We start from the raw sequence: 25,000 nt of genomic DNA on the forward strand, positions 1-25,000 counted from the left end.
AAAGTCTCGGTCATTGTTATTTTGAGCGGGCCGAGACTAGTTGGCAGTCGTGTCCCTGTAAGTAGGCTACATGCAGACAGACAGATCTAGATCTAGTGTCTCGCTTTCTTGCACAGTGTCACCTATGCTTACTGTGTGTGTGTGTGTGTGTATGTGTGTATGTGTGACGGAGTGATTGAGTTTGTGTTACTGTTTGTCGATTTCTTACGTGAGCCTTGAAGGCTTCGCCTCTTGTTGGCTCACGTAAGTGTAGCCTATGCGATCGTAACTTTGTCTGTCTGTGCGTGCGTGCGTGCGTGCGTGCGTGCGTGCGTCTGTGCGTGTGTATGTCTGTGGTAGAAACTCTAACATTTGAAGACGTCACATTACATCGACGTCACATTATGACGTAAGAGGGTTAGACGTCACGCGAAGGAAGTACTGAAAGTCTCGGTCATTATTATTTTGAGCGGGCCGAGACTAGTTGGCAGTCGTGTCCCTGTAAGTAGGCTACATGCAGACAGACAGATCTAGATCTAGTGTCTCGCTTTCTTGCACAGTTTCACCTATGCTCTTTCTGTGTGTGTGTGTGTGTGTGTGTGTGTGTGTGTGTGTGTGTGTGTGTGTGTGTGTGTGTGTGTGTGTGTGTGTGTGTGTGTGTGTGTGTGTGTATGTGTGTATGTGTGACGGAGTGATTGAGTTTGTGTTACTGTTTGTCGATTTCTTACGTGAGCCTTGAAGGCTTCGCCTCTTGTTTGTATTATGTTCCACCAACATCGGGTGAAGACTGCTGCACTTATTTCAAAGGAGCTGTAGTTTGGCGATCATTCAGAGATGTCTTTTCTCAAAACTTCGGGAAAGGTTCAGAAAGATCGCCAAGGTTAGATTTTTTGATCACACACACACACACACACACACACACACACACACACACACACACACGCGCGCGCGCACACACGCGCGCACACACACACACACACACACACACACACACACACGCACGCACGTACGTACACGCATACACTCACACACACACACACACACATACACATACACACACACACACACACATACACATACACACACATATACATCCACACACACACACACACACACACACACACACACACGCACGCACGTACGTACACGCATACACTCACACACACACACACACACACACACACACACACACACACACACACACACACACACGGACAGACGTACAAAGCTTGCCAATCCAAGGATCGGACTCACCTTATTCTCCATAACGATGTCCGCTTTGCCCGTGTTTGTCCGCATGGGAATCTGGCCGCCTGCAGATTCTGCCGGGAGAGACCAAATGTCAGTCATTCTCCTTGACAACAAAAAACGTTCCATATCAGCAACACCACAATTAACCTACCACCCTACATTATTTGACTGCATGGAGTGTTTTCATTTCCATATCTAGCGGGTAATGAAACCTTGCCTGCGTGCGTGCACGCCTTTTGGTAAATTTACTTTCAGCTATGGAGGCATCAAATGAATACTCAATATAACGGGCGCAGTGGCGTGGTGGTAAGACATCGGCCTCCTAATCGGGAGGTCGTGAGTTCGAATCCCGGTCGCTGCCGCCTGGTGGGCTAAGAGTGGAGATTTTTCCGATCTCCCAGGTCAACTTATGTGCAGACCTGCTAGTGACTTAACCCCCTTCGTGTGTACACGCAAGCACAAGACCAAGTGCGCACGGAAAAGATCCTGTAATCCATGTCAGAGTTCGGTGGGTTATGGAAACAAGAAAATACCCAGCATGCCTCCCCCGAAATCGGCGTATGCTGCCTGAATGGTGGGATAAAAACGGTCATACACGTAAAAATCCACTCGTGCAAAAAACATGAGTGAACGTGGGAGTCTAAGCCCACGAACGAAAAAGAAGAAGAAGAAGAATACTCAATAGCATGTGTTTCCAATTGGCGTATGTGCAAGACGGAGAAAAGACACAGTCGTTGGCGTCTGTCAATAAAACTTGTAAGAACGTTTTAACAAAATGTCAAGAACAAGAAATTCCTACGAGGTAGGAAAAACACCCCCGTCCTTAGCATTCTCACTGCCACCAACTGAGCAGGCACTGCTAACAAGTGTGGTTATTTCCCTTTGACCATTAACATGTCCCTCTATAAGTCCTTGTAGAATCTTAATCCACCAATAACTCCCTAACCGTGTGTTTGACTGGTCCCAATTTTTGAAAGGACCGTCTCAGGAATGTATAGAACCTGTTCACCAAGTTTGGTGACGATCGGTCCGTTCATTCTTGAGATCTATATGCGAACACAAACAAACAAACAAACACATCGAGCGAAACCTATACACACCCCTATACCGGGGGTGTAAAAAATGATAGCAAGTCAACAAATGTAAAGGCTTTCCTTAGCTGCCCGAAGTTGACTTTTAAAAGACTTCGCGCAGTCTTTTTTGCCAAAAATTCAGGGCCAAAGCTTTTGCAGCGAGCTTCGTGAGGTCGACTTCGCCTAGTTAATATCAGGATCGATGGTGATCAGAGTGACGTGTCTCACCCTGACTGGTTGAGAGGACGAATGACGTATACCCCATGGCGGGAAGCATGGCGGGGAACACCACCTCTGTGTCACTCTCCGAACTTCTTCTCGGCAGTCGCGACACGCCACTGGGTATGGCCGTCAGCTGAAAACGTCAACATAACAAGATCTGATATACAACGGGCACTAATCGCTCGAAATGCGTTCGACAAGTGAAATACAGTAAGTGAGAGTGACGCGAAACCAATCAGTCTCCAGGCACCTGAAATAATAGCAAACATTGACATGAACAAGCAAAATCAGTACAACTTGTGCAATGCAGTAAGTGAGAGTTACGCGAAACCAATCTCCTGGCACATGAGAGAGTAACAAGCATTGACATGAACAAGCAAAATACAACATGTGCAATGCAGTAAGTGAGAGTTACGCAAAACCAATCTCCTGGCACATGAGAGAGTAACAAGCATTGACATGAACAAGCAAAATACAACATGTGCAATGCAGTAAGTGAGAGTTACGCAAAACCAATCTCCTGGCACATGAGAGAGTAACAAGCATTGACATGAACAAGCAAAATACAACATGTGCAATGCAGTAAGTGAGAGTTACGCGAAACCAATCTCCTGGCACATGAGAGAATACATAACAAGCATTGACATGAACAAGCAAAATACAACATGTGCAATGCAGTAAGTGAGAGTTACGCAAAACCAATCTCCTGGCACATGAGAGAGTAACAAGCATTGACATGAACAAGCAAAATACAACATGTGCAATGCAGTAAGTGAGAGTTACGCAAAACCAATCTCCTGGCACATGAGAGAGTAACAAGCATTGACATGAACAAGCAAAATACAACATGTGCAATGCAGTAAGTGAGAGTTACGCGAAACCAATCTCCTGGCACATGAGAGAATACATAACAAGCATTGACATGAACAAGCAAAATACAACATGTGCAATGCAGTAAGTGAGAGTTACGCGAAACCAATATCCTGGCACATGAGAGAATACATAACAAGCATTGACATGAACAAGCAAAATACAACATGTGCAATGCAGTAAGTGAGAGTTACGCGAAACAAATCTCCAGGCACCTGAAATAATAGCAAACATTGACATGAACAAGCAAAATCAGTACAACTTGTGCAATGCAGTAAGTGAGAGTTACGCAAAACCAATCTCCTGGCACATGAGAGAGTAACAAGCATTGCAATGAACGAGCGACTTTCATCCTTTTTTGTAAATATAACAAGGCTGCACAGTCAGATCGTGACATTAATATGGTTTAATAGGCTACCATTTAAGAGCACCATGTGACCAATTTGACCAACCAGGACTGATTTTAGGTGACTTGGTAATTGTTATAGCTGTCAGGACGGGTTCATAAAATGGCCAGGCAAACTAACATTTTGAATTTAAGATATTTAAATGAGTTCTTCTAGTAACGAGGGAATATGTGAGGGGGGGGGGATATGTGATTGATGATACATTTACCATGTTAAAAAAAAAGAACTTAAAAGTTAATTCTTAGTAAGCAGTGAAATCAAAATGGCGGCATCTTACTCACAGGATTGCTTCATGTATTATTTTGGTCACAATACACTGGTTATAAAACCGTTATTTATAATATGCTGACTAGTGGCAAATGAAAAGTCACGTCCAGACGATGGATATCAATATGAGCCGGCAAACGAATGTTAACATCCTTCATGAGAGACGTCTCTTATCAATTGCTGACATTCAGTATGTTAAAATTAACTCATAATCGCTGCTTTGCGGCATGCAGCGAGTCGCACCAATAGAAAGCACTGTTTCTGTTGTTCGGTATAAAGGCTAAGAAGCATTCTTTAACATTAACTCAATCATAATGACGGATGATCAGTTGTTTCGCAACTAGCCGCAGGCAGAAGAAGAGCGATGCAAGTTACACTCAGGGGCATACAAATGTTCACGGACTTTCTTTCTTTATTTGGTGTTTAACGTCGTTTTCAACCACGAAGGTTATATCGCGACGAGGGAAAGGGGGGAGATGGGATAGGGGAAAGGGGGAAGATGGGATAGAGCCACTTGTTAAGTGTTTCTTGTTCACAAAAGCACTAATCAAAAAATTGCTCCAGGAGCTTGCAACGTAGTACAATATATGACCTTACTGGGAGAATGCAAGTTTCCAGTACAAAGGACTAAACATTTCTTACATACTGCTTGACTAAAATCTTTACAAACATTGACTATATTCTATACAAGAACCACTTAACAAGGGTAAAAAGTGAAGAATTTTATGGGTGAGAAAAGGAAAGTAAAAGGACTTTGGGGAGGCAGAAATAGAGAAGAAACAAGAAAAAGATCCTAATTAGGTTCACGGCATCGAGAGTGATGCGACCTTCTCTCAGAAGTTAGTAGAGAAGGCTCCCCCAACCACCACCCGGGGGACGCGCCTCTACGCCAATTAGGGGGTGCGAGGAAATGTTCACGGACAAAGTAATCAATGCATGAGTTGTCAGCTCGTTTTTTCTCATGTCTGAATTGAAATAACTAAGTCAATTATAAGAACTGATCATCAGTTGTATGGCAGCTGGGGCAGACAGAAACAGAGAAAAGCAAACTAGATACACACTGCCATTTGAAGAGAGTTTTAATCAATAAAGGTTGTCCACGTCCAAATGCCACCTTTGCGCTGTTGAAAGTCCGCATTTAGGTTCTCGCAGTTAGCTCCCGTGCAAAATGAATGGAGGGAGGAAAGGATAGAGAGACAAAGAGAGATAGAGAGACAAAGAGAGATAGAGAGACAAAGAGAGATAGAGAGACAAAGAGAGATAGAGAGATGGACAGATAGAGAGAAAATAGTGCGCGAGAGAGAGCGACATAGAGATCGAGAGAGAGCGACATAGAGAGCGAGAGAGAGCGACATAGAGAGCGAGAGAGAGCGACATAGAGAGCGAGAGAGAGCGACATAGAGAGCGAGAGACAGACAGACAGCTAGATGATTAGGAATTGCTTTCATCAAGTAATAGTTGATGCTTGATTTACCTGACTCGGCACTTCCTCGCCCTTAGATCCACGCACGCTGACCGACTGTCTCGTGACCGGAAGTCGTACCCACGTGTTCAAAGGTCGTGACAGAGCGTTGTAGACCAATATAACCACCTGTGCACAAGAAAGAACATGGCAAAGTAATCGACACGACGAATACAGGGGGAGGGGGGGGGGGGGAGGGGGGGGGGGGAGAAGATTGCATTTTAAATACATTTACAGGATTGTTGTTCCGCTGAACTAGTAACATGAATTAACCTGAATTAAGATAATATACATGGACCCTGATGTACCCATATTTTGAGCTGCAAAAAACTTGTTCTGTCTAAACCAGGCACGGTCACAGTTCCTAAGAATAGTGTGAGTGTACAAAATATGCACGGACAGGTGAGACAGAAATATAAATTGAACATGTTTATGAAACAAGAATGTAGCCTATGACTATACCAAAATGTCTGTCTACGTCATTGCCCATAAAAGGGAATATTATGGGATTAGTGCTAGGACTGGTTGGTCCGGTGTCAGAATAATGTGACTGGGTGAGACATGAAGCCTGTGCTGCGACTTCTGTCTTGTGTGTGGCGCACGTTATACACGGTGTGTCAACTGATTCTGTTCATCCACCGGATGTTTCCGTTCATCCGCAGGATGTGTCCGTTCATACAGCCCCATTTTTGTCACTTGCTTTGGGAAAAACGTTGTAGTAAGTCGTGTGGGCAGCGCGCTTGTGTGATATTGAAAGAATAAGGTAGCGAAATGGTTGGGCTATGTGTACGATAAGTACCAAGGTGCTAGTGAATCCTAATAATAACACACGCGGGCCGAACGTGGCAAAATTGCCTGATTTTTTAACATTTTCTTGTTTTTCTCGCTCTGTTATCGAATCTGACCCCTGATTTGCACATGATCACCAAAACCATTGCCTGTTACGACATTTCGCTTGAACAGAAGTTTATAGAAACCCATGGCTTTTGTACAATCACTTGTCTTTTGAAAACATACAGATTCCGTTCATACCCCATGTTTCCGTTCGTACAAAAGTGCATGTTTCCCTTCGTACGAAAAGCGTTTCCGTTCATACACATTCGTTAGATCAGAGTGAAACAGGCCCCCACTACAAGTTCTGTGTATTCCAATCGTCTTCAAATAGCACAAAGTACGAATGCGTGTGATATTAGACCTATGTGAACCATAAGATGAATTGAATTTGCAAAAAACAGTTTTGTGTCCGTTCGTACTGATTTTGACGGGAAAATGTGTCTGTTCGTACCACTTTCATCAAATTGTTTCCCTTCGTACGCTTTTCATGACGTTTGTGATTTTTGGTAGAAAGCTTGTGCACCCCTAATTCGACTTATGTATAACCCATAATGCATGTTGTTCATGAGTGCAACAACACGCGACTGTGGCTTTTCTGGTGCAATACCATCCCTGTTTAAAATCTTACTGAAGAGCAAACATTTTGATAAGTGTGTCTTCTTCCAGTTTCCTTACACAATGTCATTTCAAAGATCTAAACTTATGTGAAACCTGTTCAAAATATGCTTTCTGCAAGCTAAACCTAGACATTCAGTCTTTTAGCATTTTCAGATTTTTAATGACCAAACTTTTTTAATCATTTTTTAAGCTTTGAAGCTGAAATGCAATACCATGGTACGGGGGTTGCCTGGCTAAAGTTTTAAAATCAATTTGATAAAAAAATGAGGGTGTGACAGTGCGGCCTCAACTTTTACAAAAAGTCGGATATGACGTCATCAAAGACATTTATAAAACAAGTCGCGTAAGGCGAAAATACAACATTTAGTCAAGCTGTCAGAATGAAACTGAAGGCAATGCAATTTTTCAGCAAGACCGTATACTCGTAGCATCGTCAGTCCACCGCTCATGACAAAGGCAGTGAAATTGACAAGAAGAGCGGGGTAGTAGTAGCGCTGAGAAGGATAGCACGCTTTTCTGTACCATCTTCGTTTTAACTTTCTGAGCGTGTTTTTAATCCAAACATATCATATCTATATGTTTTTGGAATTAGGAACCGACAAGAAATAAGATGAAAGTGTTTTTAATTTAATTTCGACAATTTAATTTTGATAATAATTTGTATATTTTTAATTTTCAGAGCTTGTTTTTAATCCAAATATAACATATTTATATGTTTTTAGAATGAGAAAATGATGAGGAATAAGATGAACGTAAATTTAGATCGTTTTATAAAAAAAAAATTTTTTTTACAATTTTCAGATTTTTAATGACCAAAGTCATTAATTAATTTTTAAGCCACCAATCTGAAATGCAATACCGAAGTCCGGCCTTCGTCGAAGATTGCTTGGCCAAAATTTCAATCAATTTGATTGAAAAATGAGGGTGTGACAGTGCCGCCTCAACTTTTACAAAAAGCCGGATATGACGTCATCAAAAATATTTATCGAAAAAAAGAAAAACACATCCGGGGATATCAATCCCAGGAACTCTCATGTAAAATTTCATAAAGATCGGTCCAGTAGTTTCGCTCTACACGCACGCACGCACACACACACACACACACACACACACACACACACACACACACACACACACACACACACACACACACACACACACACACATACATAAACCACGATCCTCGTTTCGATTCCCCATTTATGTTCAAACATTAAGTCAAAACTTGACTAAATGTAACAAGTCGCGTAAGGCGAAAATACAATATTTAGTCAAGTAGCTGTCGAACTCACAGAATGAAACTGAACGCAATGCCATTTTTCAGCAAGACCGTATACTCGTAGCATCGTCAGTCCACCGCTCATGGCAAAGGCAGTGAAATTGACAAGAAGAGCGGGGTAGTAGTTGCGCTAAGAAGGATAGCACGCTTTTCTGTACCTCTCTTTGTTTTAACTTTCTGAGCGTGGTTTTAATCCAAACATATCATATCTATATGTTTTTGGAATCAGGAACCGACAAGGAATAAGATGAAAGTGTTTTTAAATTGATTTGGACAATTTAATTTTGATAATAATTTTTATATATTTAATTTTCAGAGCTTGTTTTTAATCCAAATATAACATATTTATATGTTTTTGGAATCAGAAAATGATGGAGAATAAGATGAACGTAAATTTGGATCGTTTTATAAATTTTTATTTTTTTTTACAATTTTCAGATTTTTAATGACCAAAGTCATTAATTAATTTTTAAGCCACCAAGCTGAAATGCAATACCGAAGTCCGGGCTTCGTCGAAGATTACTTGACCAAAATTTCAACCAATTTGGTTGAAAAATGAGGGCGTGACAGTGCCGCCTCAACTTTCACGAAAAGCCGGATATGACGTCATCAAAGACATTTATCAAAAAAATGAAAAAAACGTATGGGGATTTCATACCCAGGAACTCTCATGTCAAATTTCATAAAGATCGGTCCAGTAGTTTAGTCTGAATCGCTCTACACACACACACAGACAGACAGACACACGCACATACACCACGACCCTCGTTTCGATTCCCCCTCGATGTTAAAATATTTAGTCAAAACTTGACTAAATATAAAAAGGACTGATAGAGCCTGGATAATGTTTTTTTTCTTGATTTGTCTAAATTCTGCTCATGATTATCACAGGTGAAGCAAATGGCATGATAGGAGTAACATACAAATGTACATGTTACTTAGTTCAGTCTTAGTTGCAGTGCTGCAAAGCAAGCACAACTGCACAAATCAATCTTCGTTCTTATCAAAACACACAGAAAGCTCCGTCACTGAACACATTACTGAAAAGGGTACGAAGGGAAACAATTTGATGAAAGTGGTACGAACGGACACATTTTCCCGTCAAAATCAGTACGAACGGACACAAAACTGTTTTTTGCAAATTCAATTCGTCTTATGGTTCACATAGGTCCAATATCACACGCATTCGTACTTTGTGCTATTTGAAAATGATTGGAATACAAAGAACTTGTAGTGGGGGCCTGTTTCACTCTGATCTAACGAATGTGTATGAACGGAAACGCTTTTCGTACGAAGGGAAACATGCACTTTTGTACGAACGGAAACATGGGGTATGAACGGAATCTGTATGTTTTCAAAAGACAAGTGATTGTACAAAAGCCATGGGTTTCTATAAACTTCTGTTCAAGCGAAATGTCGTAACAGGCAATGGTTTTGGTGATCATGTGCAAATCAAGGGTCAGATTCGATAACAGAGCGAGAAAAACAAGAAAATGTTAAAAAATCAGGCAATTTTGCCACGTTCGGCCCGCGTGTGTTATTATTAGGATTCACTAGCACCTTGGTACTTATCGTACACATAGCCCAACCATTTCGCTACCTTATTCTTTCAATATCACACAAGCGCGCTGCCCACACGACTTACCACAACGTTTTTCCCGAAGCAAGTGACGAAAATGGGGCTGTATGAACGGACACATCCTGCGGATGAACGGAAACATCCGGTGGATGAACGGAATCAATTGACACACCGTGTTATATGTCAAAGCAGCACCGCCCTGATATGGCCCTTCGTGGTCGGCTGGGCGTTAAGCAAACAAACAAACAAACAAACAAATAAAAGGGAATTTCAGGTAAGCAACCATTGACGGGCAGGGATATGAAAATAAATATCAGTATTGTACTCTGCATGTTATGTTCCGGTATTACTTGTGGACGAATGGTATGTTAATATATGTCTGTCTGTCTGTTTTGTCCTAATGTTGTGAATATATGTCTTGTATACTTGCCATTTACATCGGAAGTGTGTCGTAACAATGAACTGCTAACATGTATATCAAACTCTAGGTTTCCTTGAGTGGTAAATGTTGAAGGATGAATGATGATACATTGTAGACGGATGCATGTTTTTGATTAAAAGCCCCACAATGATGTGCTTGGCAAACTCAAACAAACAAAAACAAACAAGAAATTCCTCCGAGGTAGGAAAAACACCCCCGTCCTTACCATTCTCACTGCCACCAACTGAGAAGGTTATTTCCCTTTGACCATTAATATGTCCCTCTATAAGTCCTTGTAGAATCTTAATCCACCAATAACTCCCTAACCGTGTGTTTGACTGGTCCCAATTTTTGTAAGGACCGTCTCAGGAATGTATAGAACCTGTTCACCAAGTTTGGTGACGATCGGTCCGTTCATTCTTGAGATCTATATGCGAACACAAACACACAAACAAACAAACAAACAAACACATCGACCGAATCCGATACACACCCCTATACCGGGGGTGTAAAGATACGAACAGTCAACCAGCACTGTCCTTGGATATAAAGTGGCGTTTGCGGTGTGACGAGCCTCCGATGGGAGAACACCTCCAAATAAAGAACACCCATTGTTGTCCCTTTGTCTAACTAGCTATTATCTTTAACAAACATGTTTGTCGTGACAGACCACCTGTATTGCAGGAACACTAACTGTGTCCGGTGTCACGAACTGAAAACTCTGCAGAACAATCCCTCTCAATGCGGTCAATGCGCATGCGCCAATCTTGGACTTAAAAAAATGCGACCCTTTGACCGAACGAACCATGGGTTAGGGTTAGGGTTAGGATTAGGGTTAGGGTAAAGGTTAGGGTTAGGTTGTTCACGACCTGATTAATATCCCCATGTTAGCGCATGCGCATTGACCGCATTGAGAGGGCAGAGCCTTTTCAGTTCGTGACACCGGCCCCAACCGTTGCCGTTCATAGCAGGTATTCAAACAAAGAAGATGTATCCTCACCTTACCCCCGTTCTCTGTAGGGGGACACGAAGAGATGTTCAGCTCCGGACAGAAAGAAAACTGGTAATGACGTCTTTCCTCTGGCGTTTCCAGCATTTTATTGTAGGCTTCCGATATGACGCTCTAAAGCGGACAAAAAACAAATCATAACAAATTTCAATATGAACAGTAATTGTATTGTATTGTATTGTATGGGGAGATTTATATAGCGCTTGACGTTCTCTAAGCGCTTTACATATTAATTTCTGCCGTGTGAGATGGAGTTTTTTTTACACACTATATCACGCATTCACATCGGCCAGCAAACCTCAAGCCTATTAGGGCGAGCATTCACCTTTCACGGCCTTTATTCCAAGTCACACGGGTATTTGGTGGACATTTTTAGCTATGCCTATACAATTTTGCCAGGAAAGACCCTTTTGTCAATCGTGGGATCTTTAACGTGCACACCCCAATGTAGTGTACACGAAGTACGCGTAATCTCTCCGAATCCTCCATCCCCGTGCCCATCCTCACCTTAAGTGCTGTTCACATGGCAGACTTGCAACCAACTTGTGACCAACTTTAGTCGTTTGAAAATCGCTTCAAAGTCTGCCATGTGAACAGCCCCAGCGACTCGCGCCAGACTCCAAAACCCAGTTGAGCACTGCCCGATTACAGAAGGCAACATAGTAACTATGTCTAACGAATTGTATTCGTTGAAAAGACGAATAGAGACAAAAAGACACGCCGCGGCCAACACCAACAGACAGGCAGGCGAACAAGATGCCTGACAAACAGACAAAAAGACACGCCGCGGCCAACACCAACAGACAGGCAGGCGAACAGGATGGCTGACAGACAAAAAGACACACCGCGGCCAACACTAACAGACAGGCAGGCGAACAGGATGGCTGACAGACAAAAAGACACACCGCGGCCAACACCAACAGACAGGCAGGGGAACAGAATGGCTGACAAACAGACAAAAAGACACGCCGCGGCCAACACCAACAGACAGGCAGGCGAACAGAATGGCTGACAAACAGACAAAAAGACACGCCGCGGCCAACACCAACAGACAGGCAGGCGAACAGAATGGCTGACAAACAGAAAAAAAGACACGCCGCGGCCAACACCAACAGACAGGCAGGGGAACAGGATGGCTGACAAACAGACAAAAAGACACGCCGCGGCCAACACCAACAGACAGGCAGGCGAACAGAATGGCTGACAAACAGACAAAAAGACACGCCGCGGCCAACACCAACAGACAGGCAGGCGAACAGAATGGCTGACAAACAGAAAAAAAGACACGCCGCGGCCAACACCAACAGACAGGCAGGGGAACAGGATGGCTGACAAACAGACAAAAAGACACGCCGCGGCCAACACCAACAGACAGGCAGGCGAACAGAATGGCTGACAAACAGACAAAAAGACACGCCGCGGCCAACACCAACAGACAGGCAGGCGAACAGAATGGCTGACAAACAGACAAAAAGACACGCCGCGGCCAACACCAACAGACAGGCAGGCGAACAGAATGGCTGACAAACAGACAAAAAGACACGCCGCGGCCAACACCAACAGACAGGCAGACGAACAGAATGGCTGACAAACAGACAAAAAGACACGCCGCGGCCAACACCAACAGACAGGCAGACGAACAGAATGGCTGACAAACAGACAGAAGGACAAGCCGCGGCCAACACTAACAGACAGGCAGGCGAACAGGATGGCTGACAAACAGACAAAAAGACACGCCGCGGCCAACACCAACAGACAGGCAGGCGAACAGAATGGCTGACAAACAGACAAAAAGACACGCCGCGGCCAACACCAACAGACAGGCAGGCGAACAGAATGGCTGACAAACAGACAAAAAGACACGCCGCGGCCAACACTGACAGACAGGCCGGCGAACAGAATGGCTGACAAACAGACAGAATGACAAGCCGGATAATAAAAAGATAGTCAAAAGAAGGAGACAGCCACACAAGCAGAGAGCCACACATGTTTAGAACGCAAAGTACTAACAAGTCGCGTAAGGCGAAAATACAATATTTAGTCAAGTAGCTGTCGAACTCACAGAATGAAACTGAACGCAAAGCCATTTTTCAGCAAGACCGTATACTCGTAGCATCGTCAGTCCACCGCTCATGGCAAAGGCAGTGAAATTGACAAGAAGAGCGGGGTAGTAGTTGCGTTAAGAAGGATAGCACGCTTTTCTGTACCGATCTTTGTTTTAACTTTCTGAGCGTGTTTTTAATCCAAACGTATCCTATCTATATGTTTTTGGAATCAGGAACCGACAAGAAATAAGATGAAAGTGTTTTTAAATTGATTTGGACAATTTAATTTTGATAATAATTTTTATATATTTAATTTTCAGAGCTTGTTTTTAATCCGAATATAACATATTTATATGTTTTTGGAATCAGCAAATGATGAAGAATAAGATAAACGTAAATTTGGATCGTTGTATAAATGTGTTTTTTTTTTTACAATTTTCCGATTTTTAATGACCAAAGTCATTAATGAATTTTTAAGCCACCAAGCTGAAATGCAATACCGAAGTCCGGGCTTCGTCGAAGATTACTTGACCAAAATTTCAACCAATTTGGTTGAAAAATGAGGGCGTGACAGTGCCGCCTCAACTTTCACGAAAAGCCGGATATGACGTCATCAAAGACATTTATCAAAAAAATGAAAAAAACGTTCGGGGATTTCATACCCAGGAACTCTCATGTCAAATTTCATAAAGATCGGTCCAGTAGTTTAGTCTGAATCGCTCTACACACACACACACACACGCACACACGCACGCACACACGCACATACACCACGACCCTCGTTTCGATTCCCCCTCGATGTTAAAATATTTAGTCAAAACTTGACTAAATATAATAAGAGTGGGACAAGGAGAGACGGCTGGCATAATAAAAAGACAAAAAGATACTCGGAATGAGAGGAGAGAGAGAGAGAGAAAGGGAGACCGAGACAGACAGACAGAAAGACAAATAGACAGGCAGGCTGCTGAAAAACACAGAGACAGAAAGACAGGGAGAGGCAGACAGAGAGACACAGACAGAGAGATAGACTAGCAGAGACTCATAGACACAGAATCAGAGAGGGAGAGTCCAATCGTGGGCATACTCGCCTCAGAAAAAACAAGTCGCGTAAGGCGAAAATACAATATTTAGTCAAGTAGCTGTCGAACTCACAGAATGAAACTGAACGCAACGCAACGCAGCAAGACCGTATACTCGTAGCATCGTCACTCCACCGCCCGTGGCAAAGGCAGTGCCCGTGGAATTCGTTTTAACTTTCTGAGCGTGTTTTTAATCCAAACATATCATATCTATATATTTTTGGAATCAGGAACCGACAAGGAATAAGATGAAAGTGTTTTTAAATTGATTTGGAAAACAAAAATTTGATAATAATTTTTATATATTTAATTTTCAGAGCTTGTTTTTAATCCGAATATAACATATTTATATGTTTTTGGAATCAGCAAATGATGGAGAATAAGATAAACGTAAATTTGGATCGTTTTATAAATTTTTATTTTTTTTTACAATTTTCAGATTTTTAATGACCAAAGTCATTAATTAATTTTTAAGCCACCAAGCTGAAATGCAATACCGAAAAGCCGGACATGACGTCATCAAAGACATTTATCAAAAAAATGAAAAAAACGTTCGGGGATTTCATACCCAGGAACTCTCATGTCAAATTTCATAAAGATCGGTCCAGTAGTTTAGTCTGAATCGCTCTACACACACACACAGACACACACACACACACACGCACACACACACACACACACGCACATACACCACGACCCTCGTTTCGATTCCCCCTCGATGTTAAAATATTTAGTCAAAACTTGACTAAATATAAAAAGTGATTCAAACATGATAATAATATCCAACAATTCATTCCCTAATCAAAAAGGACATGAACAAAAACACAAGTTTTTCTTATTTTCTTTTTTGTCACATAATTCAGATTTTTTTTTACAATAGAAACTAAAAACAACCTCCGCTGGCTAAGTCAGAATCTCATGACATTTATTTTCTTTTCAAAATAAACAAAGATAAAGCCAAATCCAGACTAACCTGGCATTGAAGCATTCCTTCGCTGACCATGTGATTGTAGTCGTCGGATACATGCTGCTTCTCTGTACCCCTGAGCAAATACACAAAGCGAGTTATTTAAGTTGCCCTATTCACTGAACAATGCATTAGCAATGTTGAAAAACAACCGAATGCTGTGCCCATAAATACAAGGACAGCGCAAGTACAAATGTGACCCTCCACCACGGAATGAGTCGCATGTCACCTTTGCATGATTTTCATATTTGTACATTTTCCTAAAGAGTTTTTTATGCTCTATCCAGTGGTAAAACCTGTTTTAGAAAAGAGCGAAAACTGTTTGAGTTATAAGCCTGTGACTAAGGTGATCCTCACACTGATACCAGACACCCCCCGGACTTACATTAAACCTAGTGCAGAACCGCGCGAGGTGACATGCGACTCATTTCGTGGTGGAGGGTCACATTTTGTTTTGAGATGCATTAGCAATGTTTTCATTTGCACCACTGATGACAGACATATTGGACACGGTTTCTTTCTTTTCTGCTGGAGGGGAGAAAACGGTCATACGCGTAAAATTCCACGCGTCCAAACTTACGAGTTTTAGCCCATGAACGCAGAAGAAGAAGAAGAATACATTGTATTCTAACTACTTTTGCGAAATTTTTTCACAGCCAGGAAAGAAACACGACGGTGTAGGACTGAATGAGCCATTTCTAAGTACAGAACAACAATTATACAGAAAGTCAATACATACACATGTACAAACTTCGCTTTTTTAACTGTCTCTAAAATGTATTTTCTTTAAAGGAAAGAGCGTAAGACAGATAGAGCGAAAACAATCAATCAATTAAAATTAAAAAAACTGACAGCCCTTGGCCTTTAACAAATAAACGCACTGGTTTACCACCGAAATGTTCCCCCGAAATCGGCGTATGCTGCCTGAATGGCGGGTAAAAACGGTCATAAACGTAAACATCCACTCGTGCTAAAATGAGTGAACGTGGGAGTCTAAGCACATGAACGAAGAAGAAGAAGAAGAAGAAGAAGAAGAAGAAGAAGAAGAAGACCACCGAAATGTCGACATTGCATGGAACAGTTGTAAGCCTTCTGCTCTAAATGTCAAATTTCACTCACGTAATAGCGTCGTGATGTTGCATAACCGCCATTGCTTTTCCTGCAAACAAATTGGAAAAGTAAAGCGTAATTGGTAATTTGTCTGTCACATATAACTGTGTCTTCTAATTCACCAAAAACTCTGAACACATGTGTCTCTATATTCTTAACTCAGTCACTTTCTTTTACTGAGAGACAGTGAGAGTTTTGTCATCTCGAAAACCTGTATCTAACTGAAGATTTTGTAAAATGTGAATATGTTTTGTAACTTACTCAGAACGTTGGTCCGGTCAAAAGAATCTTTCAATCGTGAGAATATCCCAAGTTGTTTGCAAGCCTGTTGAGAAAACAACAGATTAAGTTTGCAATGGTCATCATCATAAACTATAATATAACTTTATACGCTTTTGCATAACACAAAAATGAGGTCCGTCAGGGTGCTTACGCACGGTTTCAAATGTTCTCTGTTATAAACTCATTGCACAAAAAATACAACATAGATCTGTGACACCTGTTTCGATGTTTGATAAATGTTTGTGTCCTTTTATTCGTAGGGCACGGGGTTCATTAAGAGAAGCCGTTCGGACATTAATTTTGTTTTGAACACAATTGCCACCCTCATGTTCCTGATCTCTGGGAGCAAACACGTAACGGTTATATTCTATGATATTCAACTTTCAATTAATTTCCCCCGGTTAAATATGTCGCGCTTAAATATCTATCACAGGTGTGTCGCCTCCTTGTTTTGACTTTCTTTCTTTATTTGGTGTTTAACGTCGTTTTCAACCACGAAGGCTATATCGCGACGGGGAAAGGGGGGAGATGGGATAGAGCCACTTGTCAATTGTTTCTTGTTCACAAAAGCACTAATCAAAAATTTGCTCCAGGGGCTTGCAACGTAGTACAATGTATTACCTTACTGGGAGAATGCCAGTTTCCAGTACAAAGGACTTAACATTTCTTACATACTGCTTGACTAAAATCTGTACAAAAATTGACTATATTCTATACAAGAAACACCTAACAAGGGTAAAAAGAGAAACAGAATCCGTTAGTCGCCTCTTACGACATGCTGGGGAGCATCGGGTAAATTCTTCCCCCTAACCCGCGGGGGGTTTGTTTTGACTGTTTCATTTATTTCTTGTCAGCTTTCCTTTGTGATTATCTTCACGGAAACAACACAGAAAACAGATATGGTTCCCCTCTGGATATTGTATGCATTTTTAAGAGGGAATTGTTTTATATAAAAAGAGGTTTAAAATACATTTAGGAATAGTATTGTTAATGATACAGGTATATTTAAAGTAGAAACATTAATGTAAAAAGCAGGAGAAAAAAAGATCAATGAAGAAGGATGCCAACAACAACAAAAAACACCACACACAAAAACACAAAACGAGGCAAAAAAGAAAGGGTTGAAGCAGCCTGCATGCAACTGAGATAAAAATTACCAAAAAAAAAGAAAAAAAATATGAGAAAAGAAACAAAAAAACACAGAAAACTCTGATTCCCCGTACCCCACAATTCACATCATACCAAAGAAATCAAATGTATCATACCTGCAAAGTGGCCCCCGCATGCTTGACCAGCAGTTTCTGACCACTGCGGCTCGTGAAGTAGCCAGTCCAGTAGGCGCCTGGAGCGATGGCGTAGGGGTGAAGGTCGTCTGTCTTGACAGCCCAGGTCAGGTTAGAGTTGTGCACGTGCTGCAGGTAGCAGCTCGGTGTGGAGTACAGCAAGTTGATCTTGCGCTCCCTCTCTATCACCTTCTTTTTGCCTTCAGTTTGCTGCGTGAACAAAAAATAAATAGAAATATAAACACCTTCAAAAATTATGCTGTTCGTTAAGAGGTCAGGTCTGAGAGCCTTATATTTTGATAATGCAAGTCAAAGAAAATATCTGCAGAAAACGGGATCTTGTTGTGGTTGTTCTTGGTGTTGTTGTTGTTGTTGTTGTTGTTGTTGTTGTTGTCAAGTAAGAGGTAATAACATAAGGCCTAACTTACCTTTGCATTCACGAGTTCGATGAGCTTGTCCATGTTTTTGAACCAATCGCCGGCTACTCGGTATCCAAAGTCTGACCCCATGGGCAGCAGTAGATGGTTTGTCCTAAATGCGTTAGCCTGAAACGCACACGAACGTACGAATAAACGCATATATATATACATGCATGCATAAGCACGCGTGCGCACACAAAAGTATATAAATAGGCTACAGGCACGCACGTACGCACGAAATCACGCACGCACGAAATCAAGCACGCACGCAAGCACATACGAGCACGCACGCACGCACACACACACACACACACACACACACACACACACACACACACACACACACACACACACACACACACACACACACACAGAATAAATGCCTTGTAGTGCCGGGCGGTTTGAAAAAAAATCTAATTCACATAAGTTCTGAATTGCACTAAAAACATCAAGACTTTCTGAGAAATCACTCACTGAAACAGACGCAGCACGCCCGCGTGCTTAAACACACACACACACACACACACACACACACACACACACACACACACACACACACACACACACACTCAAAATGACACACACACACTGTCTCACACAGCCATTTCGTACAATATCAGGTATGTGAACTCACCCTTTCCCTAACAATGTTCATAAATTCAAGAGTATTTTCCAGTTCCCTCGAGCCCTGCAACACATCACAATGTTAACATTAGGGCATGTAGATCAGTACAAATAACTTAATGGAATCAGAAAAACAATTGCGACAAAATGTTCGTTAAGCAATCAAAATATTTCGCAGACTTTTAAAATTGTGTTATAAAACCTCTCTTTCTCCGTGTCTCCGACATTGCCTCGTCTTCCTCTCTGTATCGTTTCTGTCTAACACTCACACACAAACGCTCGCACGCACGCACGCACGCACGCACGAACAAACGCGCACACACACACACACACACACACACACACACACACACACACACACACACAGGCATAGCACTGACCTTAAAAAGATTTTCGACACCGTCCAGTACAAAACCTCGTGGTGCGTAGTAGCCGTCAAAGGTTGTTTGCGTGAATAAATTCCCCGAATAATCTGTACACATAAATATAGAGAGCTGTGCTGTCACGGACAGACTCAAGCAATCACGCCTCCCTGTCTCACAAACCTACACTCATGACCCCAACCTTTACCCTTTAGATGTGGTATTAGTCATACAAGAATATAAGGGTGATCACACACGCACACGCGCGCGCACGCACACACACACACACACACACACACACACACACACACACACAAACTCAAGCTCACATACACACACACACACACGTACACACATACACACACACAATCACATAACTTGAGCACGCAAGAACACACACACACACGCATGCACGCACGCACTTACTCACGCAAGCACACGCATGCACGCACGCACTCACGCACACTTTACGCAGATTACTGAAACAGCTTATAGAGGGTTTACACACCTTTCTGGAAATGAACACAAAGAATTATAAAAAACACATTCTGAAATCTGTTCTGGTTGTTTATCTGTTATACTTGATTTCATACATCCGCCAAAAAAGTAGTTTCCAGCGGACGGAAAATGAACCGTGTCAGAGTCTCAAGCAACAAAGCCTCTTAAGGCCAACAAAAAATAGTCTGTTTACGGTAACAAAGGCCAACAAAAAATAGTCTGTTTACGGTAACATAGGCCCAAAAAAATAGGGTCGGTATGTCGGGATTTTTTTATTTTATTTTTTTTAATTCAGTTATTTTGCCAAAAAACAAAGACTTTTAATTTTTTTTTCCCCAAATGCCAAAAAAAGTCTAGGGTCGCGCGAAAAAATAGGGTCGGTCGGGATACCGTAAACAGACTATTTTTTGGCTCACGTAAGTGTAGCCTATGCGATCGTAACTTTGTCTGTCTGTGCGTGCGTGCGTGCGTCTGTGCGTGTGTATGTCTGTGGTAGAAACTCTAACATTTGAAGACGTCACATAACATTGACGTCACATTATGACGTAAGAGGGTTAGACGTCACGCGAAGGAAGTACTGAAAGTCTCGGTCATTATTATTTTGAGCGCGCCGAGACTAGTTGGCAGTCGTGTCCATGTAAGTAGGCTACATACAGACAGATCTAGATCTAGTGTCTCGCTTTCTTGCACAGTTTCACCTATGCTCTTTCTGTGTGTGTGTGTGTGTGTGTGTGTGTGTGTGTGTGTGTGTGTGTGTGTGTGTGTGTGTGTGTGTGTGTGTGTGTGTGTGTGACGGAGTGATTGAGTTTGTGTTACTGTTTGTCGATTTCTTACGTGAGCCTTGATGGCTTCGCCTCTTGTTATTTTTTGGCCTAATCTTTGATACCGCTATACCTTCCGACATTCTCTCAATTGAAGAGAAAGCCAGGAAACAGAGTACGCACCATCAGCATTAGGACTTGTTTCCCATACGAACTCTAAAGTCTTGGTCTTTTTCCGCACAGCGAGGTCTTGAAAATCGACCCTGCCCACGAACAGACCGTCGTATCCCATCTGTAACAATTACAACACGTCGTTAGGGAAAAATAATGGTTCTGCAAGCTCGTAGTCTGCCGTGTTGGTAGTCTTTAGAGACCTATGTACGAGCTCGAAAGTACTGTAGACGACACAAAATGACCAGTTAAATTCAAATATAAACACACACGCAGAAACACGCAGAAAGAAATATAGAACGCGAGTGAAGCCTTGCGCAAAAGCTAAAACGAGCAACGAAAAGAAAAAAAGAAAAAAAGACACAACCACCATGACAGACGGACGGACAAACTTACACACACATACACACAAACACACAACACACATATACGTACACACACACACACACACGCACACACACACACACACACACACACACACACACACACACACATGTATACACACACACACACACACACATGTACACACACATACACACAAACACACAACACACATATACGTACACACACACACACGCACGCACGTACACACACACAAGCACACTCACACACCACATATTTATGTGGTTAGTTTTCACATGGGTCAAGAGCATCCTTCCTCCCTTATAAACATTTGTAAAAATACAAAAAAGCATCAGCTTAGGTGCTTCCCGTGCAGAGACAGAATTGTGTGCCGAATTAATTATGTAGGTGTCAGTTACAAAATTAGCCTAGCTTAGCACGACAGGCTGTAGGGTTAGCTTTGCGTGCAAGTAGAAGCATGTACTTGTTATCACATGTACAACCTGTAAGGGATCTGGGGTAATTTGCAGAATGGTTAACACAGACAGGAAGTTATGTCGTCAACCCTTGCAGTGTTATTAAAATTGCTAGTATCAACACAGCGTAGTTTCCTGCAAAAGTTAATGCTGTAACGCGATACGATCGATTCGATCGTTGCACTGCCTATCACAGGACTTTTGAACTTTAAAAACCTCGCGTTTCTCTTTGGCTGACACCATAGTGTATAGTTCCCTGTAATTGAGGTCACCGCAGAGTGCCACCGTTTGACAGTTATTGAACGTTGACTTTAGAGCTACTGAGTGCTTCGTTGGAACAACTGGAAACCGGAACCGCTACATCACATGTGCTTGTATAATAGATGGAAATGTTGTTTTAAAACAGAGAGAGAGAGAGAGAGAGAGAGAGAGAGAGAGAGAGAGAGAGAGAGAGAGAGAGAGAGAGAGAGAGAGAGAGAGAGAGGGGGGGGGGGATAGTCGGGAGTGAGGACAGGAGAGCTGGGTGTTGTTGGGGGAGCCGGGGGGTGCTTGATAGGGGATGGTGGTGTACGCCAGGATTTCCAAGCTAGTTCAGAAGAGAAGACAACGTTTGATCTTTGAAACTGACTCAGTGAAGTCATGTGAAGTTTAAAGACAGCTGGTATTCTATTACAGGATACAAATATGCTTTCAAGTTCTTGACCAATGAACAGCCTCGCTGGTTCCACTTTTTTCAAAAAGAACAGCCCTACGCACAAACAATGTTCTACATCATCTAAATCACTTTTGTAATGCAAATTGACTGGCAAAGTTTCAAAATCTAGACTCAAATAAAAGTGAGGATCATTTATGGACGGTTTGGTTCCAAGCAAAGGGCAAAACATACTTATATATAAGTCTACAAGTGATCCTTTTGTGCCGCGTTTTTGAGTGAAAGTGTCCAGTTAACTATAAATTGTTAGTCTTTACTCTTGAGACATATAGACCTAGCTGTCTAGAGTTTATCAGCGTGAGCTAAGTGTGGCTCAGCCGCAACAACAACAACAACAACAACAACAACACCACCACCACCACCACAAACAACACCAACAACAACAACAACAACAACATCTCTACTCTTGTCCACTCCTAGTTCTAGCAACAACTGACCTTGGAGAATATGGAGGCGTGTTCGCGACTGTGTCCGAACTGGTCCACGTGCCAAGCCACGCGTGACTGAGCACACGGTCCGAACGTCTTGTGGATGAAGTCAAAGCCCAGCGTGTGCTGGTCGATGATGTCATTGTAGTACGTCACTGCCGCGTCACTCATCACCCAGCCTCCCAGCACGATCTCTAGCTGCCCTGTTGTCGTGAAAGATTTAAGACAATGGTGCGTGTGTGTAATGTCGTTGTAAAATATAACAACAGCGCTAGCGTCACTCATGACACAGGCTCCCAAAACGATATCTAGTCATGCAAGAGTTAATGGGGCTGTCACACCATAACGTATAGCAGTAACTTATGCCGACTTATGAGAATGTTCATCTAATGGCCCTGTCACACGACCGTTTTAAAGTTGGGTACAAAATATGTTAAAATAATTTTTTGGGGGGTGGGCTTAGTTTACTTCTCCTATGCATTATCTCATATCGTAATACTTACTGCTTTCAATCAGCCGCTTGATCTGTTGCCGAACCCTGTCGTCGATCTCGTTCCAGTAGCGAGAGAGGAAGGCCATCTCCATGAAGATGAAGCGACGGTCCGGGTTAAGCAGCAGGTTTCTGATAGTGCTGCTGAGCACACAGCGAACACACTGCATGCCTTCCGTGTACATGATGTCACCACCCTCTGTGTTGCAAAGAAAATGCAGAATATTTGGGTTAAATTCAAGTTGAGGGACCGGCACGGTTGGCCTAGTGGTAAGGCGTCCGCCCCGTGATCGGGAGGTCGTGGGTTCGAACCCCGGCCGGGTTAAGACTTTGAAACTGATTGGCAATCTAGTGGCTGCTCCGCCTGGCGTCTGGCATTACGGGGTTAGTGCTAGGACTGGTTGGTCCGGTGTCAGAATAATGTGACTGGGAGAGACATGAAGCCTGTGCTGCGACTTCTGGCTTGTGTGTGGCGCACGTTATATGTCGAAGCAGCACCGCCCTGATATGGCCCTTCGTGGTCGGCTGGGCGTTAAGCAAACACAAACAAACAAACAAACAAGTTGAGTGTCTATAAAAGACAACAAGTACAGATATTTGGGATTTATTTAAGTTGAGTGTCTCAGGATCAAGCTTCTCCTCAAGGATAACATTGCAGCAGGTTTCTTACGGTGCTGCTGAGCACCCAGCGAACACACTGCATGTCATCCGCGTACATGATATATCACCACTCTCTGTAAAAGACAGCAAGTACAGATATTTGGGATTTATTTAAGTGTAAATTGTGGATGTCTCGGGATAAAGCTTCTTCTCAGGGATAACATTGGAGCAGGTTTCTTACGATGCTGTTGAGCACACGGAGAACACACTGCATGCCCCCTGTGTACATAGTGTCACCACTTTCTATGTTGCAAAGAAAATACAGAATAGTTTGGTGGGTTTTTTTTAACAGCAAAAGTAGGAGATTAATTTTATTATCTGTTTTGTTAACACGTATTTCTTTACACTGTAAGGTTGACATTTTAGTCCACATTCACTGGTGCTGGGTTTGAGTTTCATTATCTTTTTTGGTGACACTTTTTTTCTGATGTAATATTATCATGCAGATTTACTGGTCCTTGGGTTTGAGTTTTAACATCTGGTTTTTTAAACTTCTTTCTTACACTATATAGGTCCTGGGCTGCCGTTTTAAGAATAGTTTTTATCCAAGTGCTGTCAAGACCTCCTCTCCCCTAAAACAGATCTCATGAATCCCATTTCCCCTGGTCCCTGTTCTATCGGTTAGTGTACGTGTGCAGGGCCGGACTAGCGGGGGGGTTATGGGGGTTGCGCAACCCCTTCCCCCCCTAGCCTAAACATGTACCTCACTTATTTAAAACATTTTTTATTATTGTTTATTTTATGCCGTTTCATGCAAGGAGCGACCATTTTGCTATCTCAGAATATGACCTACCCATCAGCTTCAGGGGGCGAAGCCCCCTGACCCCCACTGGCAACCCCCTCCCCCCCTCCTCTTAGCCTAGGCCGGCCCTGGTGTGTAAGGACTGGGTGGCCGAGTGGTAACGCACTTGCGCTCGGAAGCGAGAGGTTGCGAGTTCGACCCTGGGTCAGGGCGTTAGCAATTTTCTCCCCCCTTTCCTAACCTAGGTGGTGGGTTCAAGTGCTAGTCTTTCGGATGAG

At 42.6% G+C, this 25,000-nt stretch overlaps 1 protein-coding gene across 1 annotated transcript in view; it reads right to left on the reverse strand.

Annotated features, from left to right (window-relative positions):
- Positions 1-25,000, reverse strand: part of LOC138958426 (lysosomal alpha-mannosidase-like) — a gene marked incomplete in the record, with an annotated part of 49,896 nt that overhangs the window by 22,857 nt on the left and 2,039 nt on the right. Inside the window, 14 exon segments of the mRNA XM_070329569.1 lie at positions 1,234-1,301; positions 2,532-2,658; positions 5,544-5,660; positions 11,263-11,385; positions 15,369-15,438; positions 16,482-16,521; positions 16,734-16,797; positions 18,020-18,247; positions 18,466-18,582; positions 19,091-19,144; positions 19,461-19,552; positions 20,885-20,993; positions 22,840-23,033; positions 23,334-23,519. Coding sequence (XP_070185670.1) covers positions 1,234-1,301; positions 2,532-2,658; positions 5,544-5,660; positions 11,263-11,385; positions 15,369-15,438; positions 16,482-16,521; positions 16,734-16,797; positions 18,020-18,247; positions 18,466-18,582; positions 19,091-19,144; positions 19,461-19,552; positions 20,885-20,993; positions 22,840-23,033; positions 23,334-23,519 — 1,589 coding nt within the window.

This window comes from Littorina saxatilis, linkage group LG2 (genome assembly GCF_037325665.1).
Source record: "Littorina saxatilis isolate snail1 linkage group LG2, US_GU_Lsax_2.0, whole genome shotgun sequence".
NCBI lineage: Eukaryota > Metazoa > Mollusca > Gastropoda > Littorinimorpha > Littorinidae > Littorina > Littorina saxatilis.